The 23,089-nt window shown below is 42.7% G+C and overlaps 1 protein-coding gene across 1 annotated transcript in view; it reads left to right on the top strand.

Moving 5' to 3' along the window:
• Window positions 1-23,089, top strand: part of LOC146799011 (cholesterol 24-hydroxylase-like) — a 475,198-nt gene that overhangs the window by 342,403 nt on the left and 109,706 nt on the right. Inside the window, exons 10-11 of the mRNA XM_085626406.1 lie at window positions 1,709-1,781; window positions 3,763-3,847. Of these exons, the coding sequence (XP_085482532.1) occupies window positions 1,709-1,781; window positions 3,763-3,847 (158 nt within the window). The remainder of the gene's footprint in view (window positions 1-1,708; window positions 1,782-3,762; window positions 3,848-23,089) is intronic.

Below are 23,089 nucleotides of genomic sequence, written 5' to 3'. Positions count from 1 at the left end.
TCTCAGGGCCATTACAGAGTTAGGTAAAGGGAATCCTCTGCTTCCCCTAACTTTGTATCTGGGAATACATTCAGTTGCCGAACTTGCAAGACTGAGAACGTTGTTATATTGGGTTCGTGTATGGAGGACAAGAGAACTCCATCACTATAGGTCCGGCCTTAGTGACGTTATGTCATGTAAAAAAGCAACCCAGAGGCTCCAGTGGCTAAAGAATTTGAGAGAGGCATGAATTAAGCTAGGATTACCAGGGTTTTGGGGGGATCCAGGGTCCATCCCAACCAATGATGTTGGATTTGTAAATCAAAACTATTGGGAAATGGCCAGCCTATGACCAGTTATTGGACAGAAGTAGAGGCACACTGACCAATCATTTGTTAATCTATAAAGATGTCCCCAAAGCTGAGAAGTTCTTGCACTACATAAGACCTACATGAGCATGTAGCCTGTTCTCACAGTGCACGTATGGTACCCTTCCTATAGCTGTTTTTACCAACTGCTCTGCCCCTAATGCGATGGTACAAATTCTGTAAGATTATGGATAAAAAACAGATGAACATCTGCTTTTCTTTTGCCCCAAATACGCAGTGCCTAGAAGAAGGTAGATCACTCCCCTATGTGAAAGCCTGACAATCCTGGATAGTGCTAATGCCCTCACGATTTTCAAGACTAAGTCCACCTCAGTGGTAGTGGTTGCAGTCTCAAAATTTGTACATGCAGCATAGGCTATTAGAGGTAATGAACTCATGAAACTTTAATAATTTTGGGCTAAGATTTATTTAATTGTTTCTGCTAACATTTGTATAGTTTTACTGGTTTTATTGTTTTAATACATTTATTTTTTCTTCTTCTTTATAATAACCCACATGCTATCTTCAATTATGTACTATGGAAATCTATTCAATCATTCAAAATGTGCTATTTTTTAAAGGAAGTGTGACGATGAAATATTTTTTATTTCGATCTTTCAATAAACTTTGACTCAGTTTGCAGTGGTAGTGCACAACATTTTTCACTATAAAACGTTGATCATCAGACCAGCTAGGCAGTTTTGGCTCCTCCGCTAAGGCTGAGAAGCATCCCCCACTGCTCTTTGAGCAATGCAAAAAAAAAAAAAAAAAAAAATGATAATAACATGATGTTATTATCATTTTATTTTTCAGTGCGGACTTGGAGGCAGGATAGGGCGGGGCGGGGCTGAGCTGGCCAGAGCAGGGGGAGAAGTGGTTTGCACTCTCTAAGGGTCCATGACGGTTTGGCTGGCTCTCGTGGGCTGGCCAAACAGTCATGGCACTTTGCATGCTCTCCACTGCGCTGTAATGCACAGCCTAGGTGGAGAACATGCACAGCCTCCCAGTCCTTGTCTGAGTGCCGAATCATGGCGTTCAGACCATTACGGGTCTGCTGTCATGGTAACAGCAGCGTTGTGATTGGCTGGGAGGGTCTGGGACTCCGGGTGCTTCCGTTCCGTGCTGCCAGTGCGGAGAGAAGGGGATGGAGGAGAGGCAGCGGTGACATTCACAGGTAAGTTTCTCTTCTTTTTTTTCCAGCCTTACCACCCCATCCCGAGGCAGCCGCCACTGTAGCTAGGTGTTAGGTTTTGGACTAGTAAATTTACCATAAATTTTGCCTAATCGATACCTGTTATGAATGCACGTTATTGAGCCCAGGTGGGACCATCTTGTTTTTTATTCTATGCTTTGTATTCTAGGTCATGAGACAACAGCTAACCAGCTATCATTCCTAATACTTGAATTGACCCGCCATCCGGACATTTTGAAAAAGTAAGTATAGAACACCGCTTATACCTTCTGTATATGCCTTATACCTTAATAGAGTGGTGGATGGATATGTGAAAGTCAAAGAACTGTCTCCATTTATTGAAAGATGACAAGTATCCATAATGCTTCATTGTTGTTCATTATAAATCTGGGTTAAAGTCTGCATGCGAACATTTTTGCATAGTCCTCACTTTACTTTATAAGAGGTTTTATAAAGTGTGGATTTACACAGGAAAGAGGAGCATTGTACATTGCTCCTAATTACGTAGTTTAGCGGAAGAAATTAAATGTGTGATGTGGTTTTGTCACATTGGAGCAACAGTGAAACCAAATAACAGTATGGAAAAGCCCTGAGCCAGTACAACCAGCAAAACATTGCTGCTAACTGTGTTCTAATACATAAGGATAGGTGGGTAATAATAAACCTACATGTCTTATTATTTCTTGCACATTTCCACAATGTTACTACAGATAGAGGTGTCTGCTTAACAATTCAGTGCTGTGTTCTAAATGAGCACCTTAGTATTTGACTTTATTTTCTGACTAGTTAGCGTTTGGTAGAGAACTTATTGCAGGTTGTATAAGGCTTGCACTCAAGGATTCTTAGTACCGTAGTCTCAGAACGTATGAAAGCGTCACCACCTCAGGAGCTACTACATGTTCATCTGTGTTGCACACCCCTACCTCAGCTACTACTGTCTTCATCAAGCTGGCCTACTAGAACGGTTTCCTCCGACGAGGTTTTCAGCTTACTTATTTGTAACTGCTTGAAAAATTCATCAATCTTTTATACCGAACCCAGTTCATCCTTACCAGATCAACCTCTCTTTCTTCCTATCAGCAGTTAGGCTTGTTAGGTACCACAGGTCCCTATAAAGTACATTTAGTTGCCCTCCCCACAAACCTTCTCCACATCCTCAAGATTTAGGTTCTTTCCTTCTTGGCACACCACCACTCACATGTGTTTCCACTCAACCTAAGATCACCCACCTCCTTGAAGATCTTAAAAATAATAGCCTGCAAGATCCACCTCCTTCAACCTAACTTATCTGCTCTTCTCACCCAACTCCCCTATCAATGTTATTCAAATAAAATAGATCCTGAGCAATCCCTTCATTCTGAAGTATAATAATTAATGTACCTGCTGTAATTACCTTGTAATGACTTATACACCTCCCAAACTATTTCCTCCATTTACCATCCACAGCAAAGTTCAGTATATTAGCCAAAACAAATCAACCGATATTATCTCCGAATTACTCAACTCATGAAGAGATACAAACTTTTATATTCTCTTAATTTTTAGCTGCTGGGGTTGCTAGGAATGTGTTGCCTCAGCTTCTAACTTCTAACTTGGCATGGGTGTTTTACAGTGCATACAGCTTTTGTTGTTTATTTTAGCCTTGATCCTGGCAGTGTTCTATTGATGTTCCATTGGTGTTCTTGGTATTCATTGGATTTATTCACAGACACAAATGTAGTATTCCTTGACTACAGTACCTCTAAAATGTGGGCTGCAGAGACAGGTCTGTGTCAGGCTGGCAACCAAAGATTTTAACTTTATCTAAATCTTAAATAAGGTGTTGTATACAGTTTAGGCCTTATTTAGATCTTGGTGGATGGAATAGTACCTCACCATATGGCAGATGTCCCATCTGCTGCATTACAAGTGACATAGGCTATGGTGCACTTGTAATATGGCAGACAAGACATATTTGTAACATATTATCCTATCCCCCAAATTTTAAATAAGTCCCTATCATGTAAAGACATGTTAACTCCTCACACTGGTTGTGGAATTCATTGATTAACTTCCAGGATTCCTACAAGTGGTCTCCAACAGTTTTTAAATGCATTGTCTGCAACAAGATTTTGGAAACTATTAAAACTATGCAAAATGTGTTACAATGTGGTATGAATGAAATGAGTAGAAAGTGGTTCTGTTAAAATCTGTAAATTAAATTTCTATTTTCTTTAATATCAGACTTCAAGCAGAAGTTGATGAAGTAATTGGGTCAAAGATCAACGTTGATTACAGTGATCTCGGCAAGCTACAATACTTATCACAGGTACAGCAGGCACTATAGTCAATAGAATATGCAGAAAATGGTAAATATAGTCATATCCAGACATCAAAAGGAATAATCTTTTCAGAAAAAAAAGCACAGCACAGGACCCACTCTCAGATCTTGGTTGCAAGGGGCTGTGCAGTGCTCTCTTGATGAGTGGAACACAAATCCCTTTGTCTATTGTATCATGCATAGATGTAGCAACTACGTGCACAAGGCCAGAAGGAATAGACAAACACTACTAAATCAGTCACTCCAACTATGGTTTTGACTAACAAACGCTTTTGCTATATTGTGTAAGTCACTATGGCATGTTTGTCATGGAATGGGAGAATTTACAACTTGAAAAACAGATAAATAAAGCCTTCAGTGGCTATGTGCTAGAACTCTCCTCATACACATATTTCACATATTGTGCATCTGTGAGATACTACGCACCTTGAGAATGTATTGGCTCCGCCCCATCTGGCGTATTCTATATCTTCGGACATGTCAGGCTGCCCTGGTACAGTGTATGAAAGGCGACAGCACAGCTGGCGGCAAGCTTTATGACATTTTTGACGGCTGTAAAAGTCATGCTGACTTCTTTCAATCCTATGGAACAATAACGTTCAATGTTGTATTAATTTTTTTAATCCTTTATGTTTTAATCGCCGACAATGTGATGTTTAAATTTTTTTATTTTTAGAATAATAGGACGCCATACTGTTTCATTTTACTTTTAACATCGGAAATTATGCACTTTATCCTAAATCTAACCAAGCTCGATTGCAATGATTTTAACTAATTGTGCAATAAAAATTATCTATCTATCTATCTATCTATCTATCTATCTATCTATCTATCTATCTATCTATCTATCTATCTATCTATCTATCTATCTATCTATCTATCTATCTATCTATCTATCTATCTATCTATCTATCTATCTATCTATCTATCTATCTATCTATCTATCTATCTATATATTTATCTATCTCCTCAAGTACAATCACTGCTTTTTCTCTGAATTGTTTTATGCCATCAGGATATGGTTGGTAAATGCATCTTGTTCACATATGAGTGAGTGACTTGTATCAAGGAGATGGTGGAGCATTAAATGGAGGGTAAACTAAAACAAAAAAAATTACGATAGCTGAGAAAATTGTAATTTATGGATCCTGTGTAATTAGTAAAGCTATGTGATCAATAAACTAAAAGCTTCACAATGGTTTCCTTGAAATCTGGAGTTCCATCTCAATATTTTCAATTTCGGTGTGTTTCATGACTATTGAGTGTGTCCTGGGCACTTACTTACCTGACAAGATGAAAGTTGAGTTGCATTCTTGAGTCATACTGTAACCACATACAGACCGAATTTCTTTCGTCTCCTCTTAGTTACAAAGTATTCCTCTTATTTCAAATGTAACTCTACCTGTGTCCCATAGTTACTTTTATTAATTTAAATTGTTTTCTTATTTCATCAATATGTAAACATTTCAATCAAAATAGTATCCCAGTCTCACCTGATTGAAAGTGCAGCTGTTGCCAGATCTTATGTGATCAACAAAAAAGAGCTTTTAGAAGCAATACTGAGAGAGTGGTTTTCGGTGCACCCACTTATTGAATGCATTTAGTGCAGCATTTGGGTTGGCAGATGCTTCTTGTGAATGGGAGCTTGCATTGCACTCCTAGTGGTTTGTGGAGTGGTCCCCCTCAACTAATATGGTTGCTACTTTCAAACGGGCATACCTGTGCAAAGCCACCATGATGCTTTAATTCTAATGTGGTTTTAGTTTCCGTATAATACATGAGCAAACAGCAATACCACTGGCAGAATGCAGCATTATTTACAACACTGTTTTTTTACAGGGTCATGGAATCCAAATACAGTGACCATTACCTCCCGAAACATTTGGTTCCTTTTAATTTAAAATGTGCTTAAACATCTGCTGCATGAATACTGCATGCCCATCATGCCTACTCCTGCATGCCCGCTATGGCTTATGCACTCTCTTGTGTTGTGCAGGCACAGTTTCTGCTCCCTTGTATGCCTGCTCATGTTTACCAAGATTTAGACACGCTGTTGTCACCACCAGATTGTATTCCCTCTTTCCCAGAATGCAGGCACAGCTTGTGCACTCCCATTGTACTTTCCCTTACATTGGAATGCAGGCATTACTTTAGCACCCTTACATTGCCACCCTACACTCCCAGGTCACTGGTTCAGGTATTGATCCCTCCCATGGGGACCCACTTTGCTTTGATGTTGGCAGTTACATGACCCTCTTTTACAACCTCCATCCTGAGCACAGTTTCTGCCCCATACCCCACTTCCTTGGGTGCTAGCACAGACATTGTCCTCATCCCTAGAACAATAGCACAGTCCCTGGCCCTAACCACAGAGTCTGGCCCAGTCCCGGCCCTCCCTTCCAGGGTGTGTATTCACGCTTTGCCTCTTCTCCTATGAAGCTGGCCAAGTACACCCCCGACCTCCCCACATGTCCAGGGACTGGCTAAGTACAACCACATTCTACCCCATGAACAACCAGCCTGTCCTTACATACAAAGGCACCCCGCCCCATTCACCACCCGGCCATACCAGTGGGACCATGTCAGGCATTGGGGAGAGGAGTCATTACACCTCATCATAGAGATAGGCCTCTGGCCTTACCATCGCACAACCTCCTCTTACAGGAGTAGACTGGTAATATTAGATTATTATATCGGAGTACTAGCGAAGGCAGGCACACAAGCCTTCTCACGAAGCTACCCAAAATGACCCACACATTCTGGCACCCTTTTGCATACTTTTGCACCCTTTTGCACACACTTCCCTCCACGAGTGCCCTAGTCAGTACTTCATGCTGTAGTAAAATACTCTAATACCTGCTTGTGCACTGTGTGTTGAAAGCCCCACTGCACAGTTGACAAGCTTCCAGGTTAATTTATCATTTATGACTTCTGGCCCTGTCCATGTTTTTTCTACTTTGCACTCTGACACTGACAAACAAGAATACAAATCCCAAAATGCTAATCAAAAGACCAGAATGGAAGAATTATTCACACACTGACCTATGAAAGCCTATTGTACACAAACTCATGTTTCATACCGTCTACTTGCCATCGGTCTGCTTGTAAAGCTTTGCATTACCAGGCATCTTCTCTTTAAAGCCAGACTTATTGGCAGTGCCATTTTTGTTATTTATTTTAAAGAACTTTTTCATGAATTTCCAAAGCTAAAAATAGTAAAACTATTTGTTCCTGGACTAAGTCAAAGAGAGATTGCCACTCAAAACAGAACCAGTCCCAAACCATTACCATGTGAAAATATCTCTGCCAGAACTTCACATTTACACACATCTGCTGCAGATTAAGAAGGGGTACTAAATCACCAATGAATTAAGAGCAGTGTGCTCCACATTCCATTACATCTGCATCACACACAGCTGTATTATTTTTTATACATGGCCAGAAAGGTTGACATACTTAACTTCAAGGTATCAAAGCCTGTGTCTCCAGACATTACCTGTTTTGGGACATATTAGGGGGAACTTGGCAAAACTATCTTTGAGAATACCTGAGCATTACATTTGAAATGTGAAAAAAAGACTTTTGTGTCTCTGTTCATCCCCTTGCACTACCAATTGGGGTTTCTGCTTCCTTCTGAGAGGAATTTCTGGGGAGTGGTATGAAATGCATTTTACTAAAACTCTGGCCAGGCAATAAGAATAGGTAGCCTAATTTAGAGTTTGGCAGATGAAGGTCCCGTCCACCTTATTACAAGTGCATTGTATCTAATGCACTTGTAATACGACATACACTATATATGTATCATTTGTGAGGAAGTACCCATCATCCAAACTCTAAATCAAGCTCAATGAGAAAATGCTTACAGATAAATACATGAAATAAAGACAAAAATGTAGTTATTGAAAGTAAAACAATGTAGGGTTTAAAAAGCAACACAATATAACAAGTTGTACGTATAACATGTACATAAAATTGGGGTAGGATCACATTAAGTGGAACGGGAGTGAATGAGATCTGGAGGATCAGCAGACTTCAAAATGTATGAGAGAAGTGTCCCTCTTATGTGCACAGGGCAATCATACGCAACAGAGAGAGGAGCAGCATTTCCCACTGGGTATTGCTCCCTTTTTTGCCTGCCTCATCTTGTCCTGCACCTTCACTTACTTTGCATTGAACTAGAAAAAGCAGACCACAAATTGTCTCAACGGACATTTGACCACATATTCCTTCTCACAAACTTTGTACACTGGCTACCTTTGGAGGCTTCCACCATATTTAAGACAATCTTTCTCTCCTACTTGGACTCACCATTTCAGGTGGCATATACTCGCAGCATAGCAGAGACCTTTTGCATCTGAAATTCCTAAGGCTTAATGAAAAAAACACAGAAACCATCATCCATGCAATGTTCTCTCAAAATTTACAACTTACTATCATCTGATTTAGAACTTCTCATCATCTTCTGAATGAAGATCACCACATACCTTTTAAGGCCTCGTCTACATACATCATTAGCTGTGTTGTTGAAGAAGTAGGATGTGATTGAAAGAGGGATATGGATCCCCACACAAAAAGAGTAAGCCCATTACTAATCACAACCCCTCTATAGTCACAGAGCCAAAAAGGAACAAAACAATCAGGAACGTACTCCACCTCAGAGCTTTAGTAAATACAGCACAACCCATGGGTAGTCACCTCTCATGACAAGATGGCCGACAGGTGAGGAGCTCTGGCCGTGAGCTCCAGGCAAGGGATGGCCTTTTAGCCTCTATCCCCTGATTTCTACCTCCTACCCGGGCCCCTTTACTCACCTGGGGTCATGTTTCAACTGTGCTCCTCACCTTTCCAATCTCCTGCTTTCTGTCTCAAGATCTTCAAATGAAGGCGTGATGGATGTCCCGACCGCAGAGACTGTGCTATCTTGGCCGATGTCCGGTGGAGCAGGTGAATCGTCTATAGGGGAGATTGGCTCCGGTTTCGTCGCCTCAGCTGTCACCTACCCAGCCAGACTTTGAGCCTAGCTCTTCTCGTCATCTCAGCGGTGTCGCTTTCTTCCCCCGCCTCCCTGTTGAGATACCAGGGAAAAAAGTGGATCTTCTTTCTTCCTGGGTGGCTGCTGGGGATATAACGGAGGATCTCTCTCTCCTCCGACCATCGCCTGACTTTCTGGACTGAGACGCGGTTTCCTGGCGTCCCGCTGTGCAGGAACGAGAATCGATCTGAACGCAGAAAAGATTACTACACGGAGCTGCTGTACTGCACCATTGAGCCCGCTTTCCTTTTTTTCTGAGTTGCCCGTCCTCCTGGATCAGCAACTGCTTTCTTCTTCTGGGATGGCTGCCCCGACACCCATGCTGACTTCCCCTGACCTGGAGGACCCCGAGAGTGATCTGCGACCCTCTACCTTTCCTCCCTCCCGAACCAACTGCTGCCTTCTCCATTCAGCTCTGCTTTTGGGGTAGGTTTTTTTAATGCTGACTTTTTATTCGGATTTTTGTCTACCCCCAATCCTACCATATTGTTTACGCAGTTTATGGGGTTTTTGTCCTGGTTCCTCTATTTTGAGGATCCAATGGTCTTCCTGATTGTTTCTTGCCGCCGGTCAGCGCCCTCTAACGCCAGGTTGAACATTCGCCCTTTTTTGTCCCCCTCTGAGCCTCCAGTCTTGTTCAACTTACTTACTCTAACTTTGCTGGTATCCACGGATGTTCTCTTCGCCATGACCGGTCTTCCTAGACTCGATATGTATTCCTACCCCCTGGCTTTTCCCCTTCTACTATCTGTGCTTCTCAGGACTTGTCATCTATGTTATTTTTTGCGATACCAACGGATGTTATTTATTTACCACTGTCTTTCTTTATGCTATGTTATGCTCTAGAAACTACTGTAACTATGTAACACTGTTCTTTTGTAACCATTATCCTCATGTAAAGCCCTCTGATACCTCTGGGTCTAGCCAGCCCTATATAAAACTTTTCAAATAAATAAATAAATAAGAATAAAACAAGCACCTCAGAAAATAATGGTAGGACAGACTTAAAATGAAACCCTTTCTGGAAATAACGTTTAAAATAAATTCATTTAGTTATACCTATTAAAAATATATGTACTTATATTTTAATTTAAAAATGTATAAATTATAGCTAAATATTACTTCATTCAATCTAGAAATAAATGTAACTTTAAAAAAATTGTAAATTAATGTCATACTAAGGGGCTCATTATGATGTCGGGCGGAATCACTTCTGCCCAACACCGCATCGGTCATGGGACTGACCAACACCTGGTCTGCGGTCCCAACCGCTCCATTACAATGCGACCAAACACTGTTCGGTCGTATTCCTATATTTTAAAATGAGAGCATGCATTACGGCCATAAACCGGCTGTAATGCATGCTCCCAAAGTAAAATGGGAGGTGCAGTACATCCTAGCACCCCGTGGCAAGGTGCCTACCACAAGGTGCAGGGATCAACCGGCCTCCTGCGGGGGGCCACAAAGTCGGGTCAGAAGGACTGGCATGGAAACCATGGCGAAAACCGTCATCGTAATTTCAAGGGCGGAAAGGCGCGCCCTTGAAATTACTTGCTGCATTCCGACTGGCGGAAGCCCATGACCTCCTGCATACCACCCAGACTGGGTTCCGTCTTAAACACGGAACTGAGACTGCTCTTCTTGCTGTGGTCGAGGACTTTAAACACATTTTAGATCGAGGAGGAGCAGTCGCCATCATTCTCCAACCTTACCATCTTAGTGGAGAGACTCAGGAGGCTAGAGATCCAAGATGAGGCGATCTCCTGGATACAATCCTACCTAGATAATAGAACTTTTCAGGTTTTCTCAGGGGACGCAACATCTAGGAGATTAGAGCTCAGCTGTGGAGTCCCGCAGGGATCCTCGTTGAGCCCCACACTATTCAATGTGTATATGCGGCCACTTGCTGACATAATTCTACCTCACACGATTAAGATCGTCACCTACGCGGATGTCACACAGCTATTCATAACTCTTAATGGGCCCGCAATTTTCACTCTGGTTTTAAAAACTTTGCTATTCCAACAATCAGCACTTTAACCTCATTTGCTTCTGTTCAGTCGCTAGGGCTGGGATGCCTAAGGGTAGCTACGCGCTCTACAAATGTTTAATAATTATAGTAATAATAATAATAATGAGCGGTCAGATTCCTTTCTGACCGCCTCAATCAAATGGGGTGGGGAATGTGCATCTACACTTTTCAGTAAGTACACAATAGTAAATGGTGAATGACCGAAAGTAGTAAAGTTATTCAAAAGTGTAAGAGTTAACTTGCAAAAGTAGCTTTACTCGCGTGTAAGTTTACCTTTGTGTATAGAGTCCCTATTGTCTACAACCTAATACATAGAGTGGTTTTTGAGTCAGACAATTGCTAATGATCCAATAGCTTTCTTGTTAATCTCAGTTCCTTTCTCCTTATTTAGTGACTTTTCTCCCTATTCTTGTGTTTGTCCTGCCTTTAGAGCATAGCTGATTTGCCAAGTGGCTCACTTATATCATTCCACTGCTGACATCAGACAAGTATTTCTAATATTTTTGTTTCAGAATTCCATGGGAGTGCATGTCTTTCCTGGCTCTCTCTCCCCTGTCTGTTCTTTCCCCATCACATCCAAGCATACACACCCTCTATTCTTGCTTTTCCCCTCTTCCCCATTCATGTGTTGCCCCTCTCCCATTCTTACTTTTTTTATTCTTAGTTTATTTTTGTTGTGAACACAATTTAAGGGACTTGCAGCTGCACACTCCTAAAGGAAGTTTGCTTCTTTCTATTTGCTTTCCTGAACATAAATTTGTTTTTAATTTACTGTTCAAAAATGGTCGTCAGCCACCTTAAAATGGTACATTTTAGTTTAAAAAGAAACAACATTTCAAATAACGTCCAGAGTCAAGTCAATGCTGAATTAGCGTTTTAGTAGCCTGGATGGAGAAATAATCTTAAACTCACTAATTTCCCAATTTCTCTTGTGCAAGAGTATGTAGTGTGTGTAGAACATAGCGGCACCAAGTAGCACTGTACTTGCTTGTTATGAGCGAAGCCTAGAATGCAGCATGGCTGGTACCCCCGTCATCCTTGCTGGCTTCTTACACTGTTGTAGGCTTTAGCCCTATGTCTTTCTGAGCCACTTTAAGTGTTCATACTTCTGTTGCTGAGATTGATGTGGTGAATTGTTGGAGTGATGGTGTGCAACACTGGTGATTCTGGATGCCTGTTTGGCCAACAGACAGCAAGCCAGCAGGGCAGGCAGGATGAGCTCCTGCAAAAAAAAGTCTGACTGTGTGTTTTGTTCTGCCGATTTTTATTTCAACAGCCCTGTATAAGATAACAACCAAATCATCACAGTGGCACTCAGACTTATTTTGTTGTTCCAGTAACTAAATTGTTAGAGATGCCTGGTAGCTCTAATGTACCTGGTCACCTGACAGAAAGCTATCCCCTGATATGGCTGTTGAATCTTTGTACCAGCCTTAACTAGGGAACAGCACCTCTCTATTGTACACCCCAGTTTCATACTGACTATGACCACTGCACAAGAGAAGGGATCTAAGGTATGTGTTGTTTCTAAAGACCCATGCTTATTTGCTGCCAGCTTTCCTTTCACTGGTTCCGGAGAGCTTTATTTGGCCTCAGCCTCAACCTTGAATCCCCCTGCAGAAAATCATAAGTCATGCAATGCTCTATCAAACAATAACCCCGACCACCAATCACCTACCCAATTAGGCCTGTATTTTGAATTCATGGCTCTCACCAGGTTCTGTTACCCAGAATCCCTTGCAAACCCAAAGAATTGTTTAAAAAACACTTTTTCCTCACATTTCTGTGGTGGAAAGTTCTGGAATCTGCATGGATCCACAAAGTTCCACCCACCACGCATTCCCAAAGTCGGAGAAAAACGGTGCCTCACTTGTGTGGGTAGGCCTAGTGCCCGCGACAGGAAACAGCCAAAACGCAACGTGGACACACCACATTTTCACAGTGAAAAATGACCCTTTTTTTGCAAAGTGCCTAGCTGTAGTTTTTTAACCCTAGCTCTGCCAGCACCTAGGGAAACCTAGTAAACCTATACATTTTTGAAAACTAGACACCCAGGGGAATCCAGGATGGGGTGTCTTGACTGGCTCTCACCAGGTTCTGTGACCCAGAATCCCTTGCAAACATAAAAAATTTACAAAAAAACAAATTTTCCTTACATTTCTGTGGTGGAAAGTTCTGGAATCTGCATGGATCCACAAAATTCCACCCACCCCGCATTCCCCAAAGTCTTTCGGGAAAAACGGTACCTCACTTGTGTGGGTGGGCCTTGTGCCCGCGGCAGGAAACAGCGCAAAACGCAACGTGGACACACCACATTTTCACAGTGAAAAATGACCCTTTTTTTGCAAAGTGCCTAGCTGTAGTTTTTTAACCCTAGCTCTGCCAGCACCTAGGGAAACCTAGCAAACCTATAATTTGTTTTAAACTAGACACCCAAAGGAATCTAGGCTGGGGTGACTTCACTGGCTCTCGCCAGGTTCTGTTACCCAGACTCGCTTGCAAAACTAAAAAATTGACAAAAACAAAACACATTTTCCTCTAATTTCTGTGGTGGAAAGTTCTGGAATCTGCGTGGATCCACAAAATTCCACACACCCTGTGTTCCCCAAAGGCTTTTGAGAAAAACGGTACCTCACTTGTGTGGGTAGGCCTAGTTCCCGCGACAGGATGTCGCCTCAATACGTTTTGGGCCCTTGCCTGTCACTGGTACTTGGGCCTCCCACACGAATGAGGCACAATTTTTATCGGGAGACCTGGGGGAACGCTGGTTGGTACGAAATTTGTGGCAGCCCCGTGATGCCACAACTTTCAAACACCAAAATGTGTGAAAAAATATATTTTTTCTCAGCTAAATTTCAGGTTTGCAGGGGTTTCTGGGTAAGAAAACGCTGTGGGATCCACGCAAGCCATACCTCTCTGGAATTCCCCGGGTGTCTACTTTTCAGAAATATGGGGGTTTGGTAGGTTTCCCTAGGTGGCAACCGAGCCCCGGGCCAAAAAGTCATGGGACCCCCCTTGCAAAACCAGGTTGTTTTGTCAAAGGCAATTTTGATGTCGCCTCAATACGTTTTGGGCCCTAGCCTGTTGCGGGTACTTGGGCGTCCCACACGAGTGAGGCACCATTTTTATCAGGAGACCTGGGGAACGCTGGGTGGTAGGAAATTTGTGTCAGCCCCATGATGCCACAACTTTCCCACACAAAAATGTGTGAAAAAAGAGATTTGTTCAGCAAAATTGCAGGTATGCTGGGGATTCTGGGTAAGAAAACATTGGGGGATCCACGCAAGCCATACCTCCCTGGAATCCCCCAGGTGTCTACTTTTTAGAAATGTGTAGGTTTGGTAGGTTTCCCTAGATGGCCGCCAACCTCGGGGCCAAAACCTCATGGGACTTCACTTGAAAACCAGGTTAGTTTGTGATAGGTAATTTTGATGTCGCCTCACTAGGTTTTGGGCCCTTGCCTGTAGCGGGTCCTTGACCCACCCACTGAGTGAGGTACCATTTCTATTGGGATACTTGGAAAAAGGCGGGGGGCGTAGGAAATTTGTTGTTTCTGTCTGCAGCGTGTAAATTTTGGCACAGTGGAATAATGTGACAGACACAATTTGAGGTTTGCAGGACATTGTGGGTAAGATAACTTGTTGGGATCCACAAGAGAGACATCACCATGTACTCCCATGGGTTACGACAATATCTACAGTTGGTATGTTATTCTTAGATGGAATGTACACCTTGGCAGAGAGACAAAAAAGACAAGTATTACTGCACAGCCATGTATTCCTCGAGCATACACACATACTGGTTGGATTTGGCACGAGGGTGAGTGATGGTTCAGTATATAATATTTTATTAACAAGAGATTTCACAAAAATTAAATGCACTGTCAATAATTGAAAGGACAAACAACTGAACCTATGACTCACAGCTCATGAGCTGTAAAGCCACTGCAAGGCACCAACCGCTTTACAGGCCATTCACACACCTTTCATAAGTGATACACACGAGACCATTCACACCACCAAGCACGAAGCCAACACATTACAACATTTACAAAAAGGGACAAGATACACCCGGCTTGAAAAAGATAGAAAAGACAAATATTTCTGCACAACCACCTATTCCTCAAGCACACAGACATACCGGTTGGATTTGGCACGAAGGTGAGTGATGGGTCAGTATATACAGTTGTATTAACCAGAGATTTCACAAAAATGAAATGCACTGTTAATAGTTGAAAGGACGAGAAACTGAACCATTGACTCACAGCTTGTGAGCTGTAAAGCCATGACAAGGCACCAACCTCTTTACAGGTCATTCATACACCTTTCATACGTGTGACACATACAAAACCATTCACACCGCCACCCGAGCACATTACAATACTCACACCAGCAGACAGCGCCATTCAAGGGCCCATCACTTTAACACACCCAAATTCCTGACACAGCAACCACACCAGCTCACGGATTGCGTGGAGTGGCGTTTAGCTAGCAGTGTGTGTAGTGACCAGCAAGAAGTCACTACTCACACACCGCCAGCCAAGCACTCATCCACACACATCACCAGCCAAGCGCCCGTCCATGCACACTGCCAGCCAAGCACCAGTCCACACACACCGCCAGCCAAGCGCCAGTCCACACACACCACCAGCCTAGTGCCAGTCCACGCACACTACCAGCTAACCGCCAATCCACGCACACCGCCAGCCAAGTGCCCGTCCACGCACACCGCCAGCCAAGCTCCAGTCCACACACATCGCCAGCCAAGCACCAGTCCACACACACCACCAGCCAAGCGCCAGTCCATGCACACCACCAGCTAACCGCCAATCCACGCACAGTGCCAGTCCACGCACACCGCCATCCAACCACCAGTCCATGCACACCGTCATAAATGGTTTTTAAACAAGAAAGAAAACACAAACCAATAGCAACTAGATACAAAACTATAACTACAAAAACAACAGCAGGAACTAAATACATCATTCTATTGCCAAACGTGAAACTGAACAACTATATAAAACCATACAGACCAGGCAGTACACTATTAGACTCACGGTTGCTCCCAAAAACTCTTTTTAGTGTGATACAATATGAAACATGAGGGCACACACAGCCCAGTATTAGAAGGACAATCGGCACAGTGCATACGACTCTCCTTCCGCACACCTCATTGCAAGCAGACTCTACATCTCTTACAGGGATTGTTTTTTTTAGGCATGGGAGGAATTAAATCAGGAAAGGGGCGATCTTTCAATCTAGCCGCATCCTGCACCACTCCAACTCTAGGAACACTTGCCTGTTCCACAACAACAAGGCTGCCTATCACAGACTGCTGAAACTGAACAAAAGTCAACTTTGACTCAGGAGAACACTCCTTGTACACAACAAAAGCTTTGAAAGTTGCTAAATTGAAGAGATGGATGGCCAACTTTTTATACTAAATGTAAGCCTTACGAATAGCAGTGTAAGGTTCCAAACTCTGATCTACTCTATCAACACCACCCATGTGCTTATTGTAGTCTAAAATGCACACACTAAAATGCACACAGGTTTGCATACTTCAGCAATCTGACCCCAAACAGCCACAGGTGAAGTACTCCATCATGGATGGTAGTCAGCATGTACACATCCCTCCTGTCTACAAATTTCACAGCTAGTGGTTCATCTCTTTGCAAGGAACTGCACTGTCCCCTCTGAAGTTTTTTGCAAACAAGCTCTTTTGGATAACCTTTTACGGTTAGAGCGGATTGTGCCACAAGCAAAAGTGTCCACTTTGAAAAATTCCTTAAACAATTGCACAGCAGTGTAGAAGTTATCAAGGTACAAATGGTGCCCTCTGTTAAACAGTCCTCTAGCAAGATCCCACACAATTTTCTCTGAAACTCCAAAAGTGGACGGACAACCAGGGGGGTCAATAGTGGAATCCCTACCAGTGTACACCCGGAAATTAAAGACATATCCTGTTCTACTCTCAGACAATATATACAGCTTAATTCCATAACGTGCCCTCTTGCTAGGAATGTACTGCCTAAAAACCAAACAGCCCTTGAACAGGACCAAAGACTCATTAATAGCTATTTATTTCACTGGAGTATAGATCTCTGAAAATCAATTTACAAAGTGATCAAGAACATGCTGAATCTTAAAAAGACGGTCACAGTCAGGGTGATCTCGTGGCAACGCCAAAGTATTATCAACAAAATGCAGCATCCAAAGTAAAAGTAAATACCGATCATGGCTCATAATCGCAGGTAATATGGCCGTTGCCATCAAGGGACTGGTAGACCAATATGAAGCCATGGACGGCTTCCTTATCAAGCCCATCAAAAAAGTCAAACCCAAAAACTTCTTCATCTCTTCCAGATTTGTCAGAGTCCACCGGGTAGCTCTAGAGTGGGGCTTAAGTCTGGCACTGTTGTCCCTCAAAAACTGTTCAGCATGCAAATTAGTCTGCTCAACAATCTCATCCAAAAATACATCATCCATAAACAACTGAAAAAACTGTATAGGCAAAAACATTTCACAATCCACTCTACACCCTGCATCCACACTAAAGGCAGGCAACACTGGCTGCACCATGTTTGGATCAACCCAGAGTCCAGCACTTCCAGTAGGAAGCCTTGCAGCCTCAGTCTACAATACCGATGTCTCTTGCTGTACCATCGGCACATCAGTGTCCCACTCTAAAACAGGCACTTCATCTGCACTGAGAGTACCTTCATCATCCGATGATTCCATGTGGAGGGAAAACTCACTGCCTGAATCTTGCCCTCCCTCCTCTCCCTCAGACGCACTGTCAGTCTCATAATCCTGCTCAGAGGAAGATTCAAGAAGCATACCAACCACCTGCTGAGCAGTAATTCTACAGCTAGCCATAATGCTTACTAATAAAGGTAACTTGTGAAACAAGTCAACAACAACAAACCCTTTGTAAAAAAAGAAATAAACAAAATGTAGCTTTATCACAAAGACCTATATAGTCCAACACTATACCACTCAATTGCCAGAAGCAGCTAGAATCACCACCACCTACTCTGCACAGACACAGTAAGGACCAACAGTATCCCACTAAAAAAGAAAAACGAAATTACACTTTAGACAACGCAAAACACATCGCAAAGAATTTCATGCACAAAACACTAACAAAATATGCTGCTATTATGACACCACTTACAAAAAATTAATTCATGCATGACATTAATACTCAATTGGAGTAAACACAACGAAAATGTTTTTCTTACCAAAAAAATGCAACTACGCAAAACTGCAGCTCAACCGCTGCCGAAACCACAAACAAGAATCAAAAGTTTGCACTAAAATAAAAAGGAGAAAAGCACATTACAATCACATATGGAAATAATGCACTAGTCCACACACTATTCACCAGCCAAGCAAAGTTGGTAGGTGGGCCTAAAAACATAAGGCCGATCTGCCCCCGCTGGGAGCAGAAACAGCCAAAACATTCACCATCATAAAGGGGGGAGACCCTTTCCCAAGGGGTAACTCCCCAACATCAACATTTAAAAAGCCCTGGTGTCTAGTGGCTTCTGCCCCCCAGGGGACAGATGGGCCTGAAAATATATGGCCAATCTGCCCCCAAAGGGGGCAGAAACGGCCACAATATTCACCCCATAAAGGGGAGCGACCCTTGTCCAAGGGGCCGCTCCCAACAACACTAAAACAAACCCTGGTGGCCTAGTGGGCATACAATAACATTCTTTGTTTAATTGGGTCGATCTGCCCATCCAGGGGATCAGAAATGGCCCACATAAATGCTTCCCAAAGGGGAGCGACCCTTGCCGAAGGGGGCTCTCCCCAAAAACATATTGCTCACCAATAGGGAGCGACCCTTGGCCAAGGGGCCGCTCCCCAACAACACTAAAACAATCCCTGGCATCTAATGGCTTCTGCCCCCCTTGGGGGCAGATTGGCCTAGACTCACAAGGCCAGGCAAAAACTACCAAAATAAATGATTCCCAAAGGGGAGAGACCCTTGCTAAAGGGGCCGCTCCCCAAAAACATATTGCTCCCCCAAAGGGAGCGATCCTTGCCCAAGGGGCCGCTCCCTGACACACAAATGACATTTAAAAAAAAAATCCCTGGTGGCCCGGCGTAAGGGGGGCAGAACCAACTACACACATTGCCTCCCCAAAGGGAGCGACCCTTGCCCAAGGGGCTGCTCCCCGACACAAAATGTGCATTTAAGAAAAAAAAAACGGGCATTCCTGCTGCTCGATCACACCCCAGGCATGATCGTGCAGCAGGAATGCTTTTTGAAAAGACATCGGAGGAAAGGAAAACCCTTCCTTTCCTCCGATGCCTTTTAAAATGTACCCCCTATCCTCCCCAAGGAGAAACTTACCTCCTCTTCCCTCGATGAACTGGAAGCAAATGGCTTCCAGTGCATCTGGTATCCTGAAATGATGCCAGCGCGCCTCGCGCACTGACGTCATTTGATGATGTAGAGGCGGGGGTGGGGGGAGGCAGGGGAAGGGCTTACCCTGCCTTCCCCGGTGGGGACACGTTAAAGGGCATCCCACGGGGGGAGCACCAGCGCTTCCCCCGTGGCTGGGTGTTAGGACGGCTGGAAGCCATCGTGAGCACACGCCCACTGTGTCTCAGAACGGCTCCCGGCCGTCATGAGCACCAAAATGGTTAAGCTCAAATAAGGGTTGGTGTTAACAATGGGGATTTCCTCACGTGATATGTGTACTGGTGAATATGCCAGGATTGCTAACCATTATTTCCCACCTGTGTAGGATGTATCATAAGGACTTGTTGATGCTCTACATTTGATTTCTAAGAATGTCTGGAAGCATTTGCCCCCAGTACAAGGACTTTTATTGCTAGGATGAAGGATTTTGTTATTACTGACTCAGCAGCTAATTTCTATGATGAAACATGGTACATGTTTGATACTTTTGATACACACGGCAGGATCTGATCAAGGGTTAATTTTAGAATAATGAATGGATGTTTTAAGGGTGACACACCTGACTCTTGCTCTAAACACAGAATGGCAAGTTATCCTATTTGTGCCAGGTGTGCAGTTTATATTCATATCTTCATAGATAATCTTGGATCTAGCTTTCACTGATTGTTTTCCACAGTATATTTTTCTTCATTGCTTTTTTTTCTTGTGATAGTAGTGGCTGTGTGTTTCCTAGTGACTAGGTCAGATGGTCAGATACCTGGTTTAGAATTCTGAGGAATGTACTAAATAGTGATAAGACCTGTGAAATAGAGTAGCACCTGTTGAATGCATTGATATCTTCTGAGAACGTTATGGGAAAGTACAGTACCTCATAGCTCATTTTGTGACTAATATGTTTGACTCTGTGCTATCTATCCAGCATTACTACATGGCTATCAGACCTCATAAGATTAACTCCCCCCATGTTTTAAAAGTGAGACACCAGCATCCTATTGTATGTTGTAGGCTTGCTGGATGGTTTTAAAGAAATCATGATCTCTCAGTTGGGCAATAAAGGCATCTAAGTGCTCCAAACTCGTACAACACCCCGGACTCGTAGATCTCCTCTGTCATGCATTGCAATATCTCAACAGTCCCACAAGGATTTACTGACCCAAATAGCACTCTACAGTTCTTTAATTGGAAGGCCCAAAAGTAGAGCTGGATATCCGGTATGCCAGCACCCCCCTTAATTAGTTTTCTCTCAATTTCTTCCAGGCTACTCTTACCCCCCTGGACACCCAGATAAAACTTCTTACCTCACCTTGATTTCTCTTAATCACCTTCTTATCAAAAGACAGAAGAATGGTGTCAATGAGAAAGGTCAGCTTCAGTATTATCATCATCTTAACCAGATCATCCTGACCATACATCATCACTGGGAGATTATTCTAGTTGTTGAGGTTTCGCTTAATTTCCTTCGCCACCCTATCCAAATTTATTTTCATTACTTTCCTCTGGTCCTTCATCACTGATATTCTTAGGTACCTAATGGCCTCTTTTTCTCCAGCCCCTTTCCAGCTACAATTTCAGGACATTATTTTGGTCTTATCTGAGTTAATGTGGTACCCTGAAAACTGTCTGAAGATTCCTATTTCTGACTCCAAATGCACCTAAGTTTGGCTTATATTAGCAGTATAAATAACTAGATCGTCCGCCTATGGCACCAACTTTTTCTCAAAGCCTTCATAGACTTAACCTAATGCTCTCAGACAAGGGCTCTATGTATAAGTTGAAAAGAAGCAGGGAAAGTGAGCAGCCTTGCCTTGAACCTCTCATTATGCCCACTTGAGTAGTTAGAATGCCGTTTACCATTATCCTAGCACCAGGCGCTCTGTTTATTTGCTGGGTAATATTGCAAAATGTTTTACCTAGCCCCAGGTGACTTACTAATTCTCTCAGATAGACCTAATTAACCTGATCCGCGGCTTTGGCTATTAGTACCAATACTAAGGGAATAGAATGAGTAGTGGCTAAATCAATAGAGCCTATAAGAGTATGTGTAAACTCATGGAAATTCCGACTGGGGATGAAGCCTTTCTGATTTTCATGGACAAGTGATTGTATTTGCCGAAAAAACCTCTTTGGTAAATAGCAGTAAATATCTTCTAATCACAATTTAACAGTCATATTGGTCAATAAGATTCACACCTGAAGGGGGACTTCAGATTCAGTTTCAAGATCAACAAAATGACTGCTTCCTGCCAAGAGGCTGGCAACTGTAATCTCTCTTCCATAATCCAATTGAACAACACCCTCAGCACTGGTACTAATCTTTCAGCTAACTTCGCATAGGCCTCTATTGAGATGCCATCTGGGCTGGGGGATTTCCCATTCTTACCCTTCTTTTGTATATGATGTATCTCTGATTCACTGATTTCTCCTCCCAGTTCATTTTACTGTTCTTGGTTCAGTTTAAGCAGATGTTTCCCATATACCCATACCCTCAACTCTGGGGTATGCAGCACACTGTTTTAATCATTTAAATTACTAAAAATAAAGTTTAAGAGACCTTCCTTATCATAGTTGGAACTGGATAGTGTCTGCATACTACTGTCCTTGATCTCTTTTATTTAATTTCTATGCTGGTCAGCCCTAGTCTTCCGATGCTAACAGCTTTTGACAATCCTCCCCATACTCATAATGGGAATGTTTACTAGCCTCTCATTTCTTTCTCCTCATGGTTTCAAGTGCCCCTCTAACCTTTCCTTTGCACCCTGAAGATCCTGTAGCAACAGCTCCCTTGTGGCCTCATCCAGATTTTCATTGGCTAATTTCTGTTGAGTGACTATAATACTCTCTTCTAATTTCTAAGATACTACCTTCCTCCTCTTAGTAAGATGAGAAACTATACCCACCACTTTCCCTCTTAAGAAGGCTTGAAGGTATCCCAAACTATACATAATTTCGCTGAACCCAGATTTAGATTTTAAAAAAGCATCAACACTATCCCTCAGTTCTAAGAGAGCTCCCTCTTTATTTAGCACTCTCTTATCTAGTCCGTCTCAACTCTCCACTCGAAAGGTTGATATCTAACTCCAAATAAACTGCTGCATGGTATGAAATGCATATATGGTGGTGATTTACACGTCACACTCTGAACTTCTCTCTTATCAAAAAGAAAATAGTCTAGGCACGAGAAGTGTCTATTCTTTTTACAATGGTGTGTGTAACCTCTCTTATTTCCATCCCTTAAACACTAAGCCCAAGTTTTTCTCCTAAGAAGCATTGGTACGAGAAAGATTTGGAGTGATGTGCCCACTTGCACATTGTTGATCTATCAATAATGTTGTCTAATAGAATGTTAAAATCCCCTCCCATTATAATTCGTTCTTTAAAGTCCAAGAGGTAGGAAAAGACCTCCTTCACGAGGCCAGGATCATAAATATTGGAACTGTAGACACCAACACAAACCATGTCCTTCGTTCCTACTGTCAGCTTCACTATTACCCTCCTGCCCCCTACATCTTCCCTTTATTCCATCACTTCCACTGACTTCTTCCTAACTAATATTGCCACTCCCTTTGTACATCCTGTCTGTGTAGTGCATAAAGTCTGAGCCAGCCATTTTTGTTTATTAAAAAAGGCCAAGCATTCCGAACTTTTAAGATGTTTGTTGTAAAATCATAATCTTCGCCTTGTGATCCCTAAAGTACTGAATCACTAGGTCTTGCTTTCTTTTCATTCTTAA

This window comes from Triturus cristatus, chromosome 9 (genome assembly GCF_964204655.1).
Source record: "Triturus cristatus chromosome 9, aTriCri1.1, whole genome shotgun sequence".
Lineage (NCBI taxonomy): Eukaryota > Metazoa > Chordata > Amphibia > Caudata > Salamandridae > Triturus > Triturus cristatus.
Note: the sequence above shows the minus strand (reverse complement) of the source record. Positions and strands in the feature narration are given on the sequence as shown.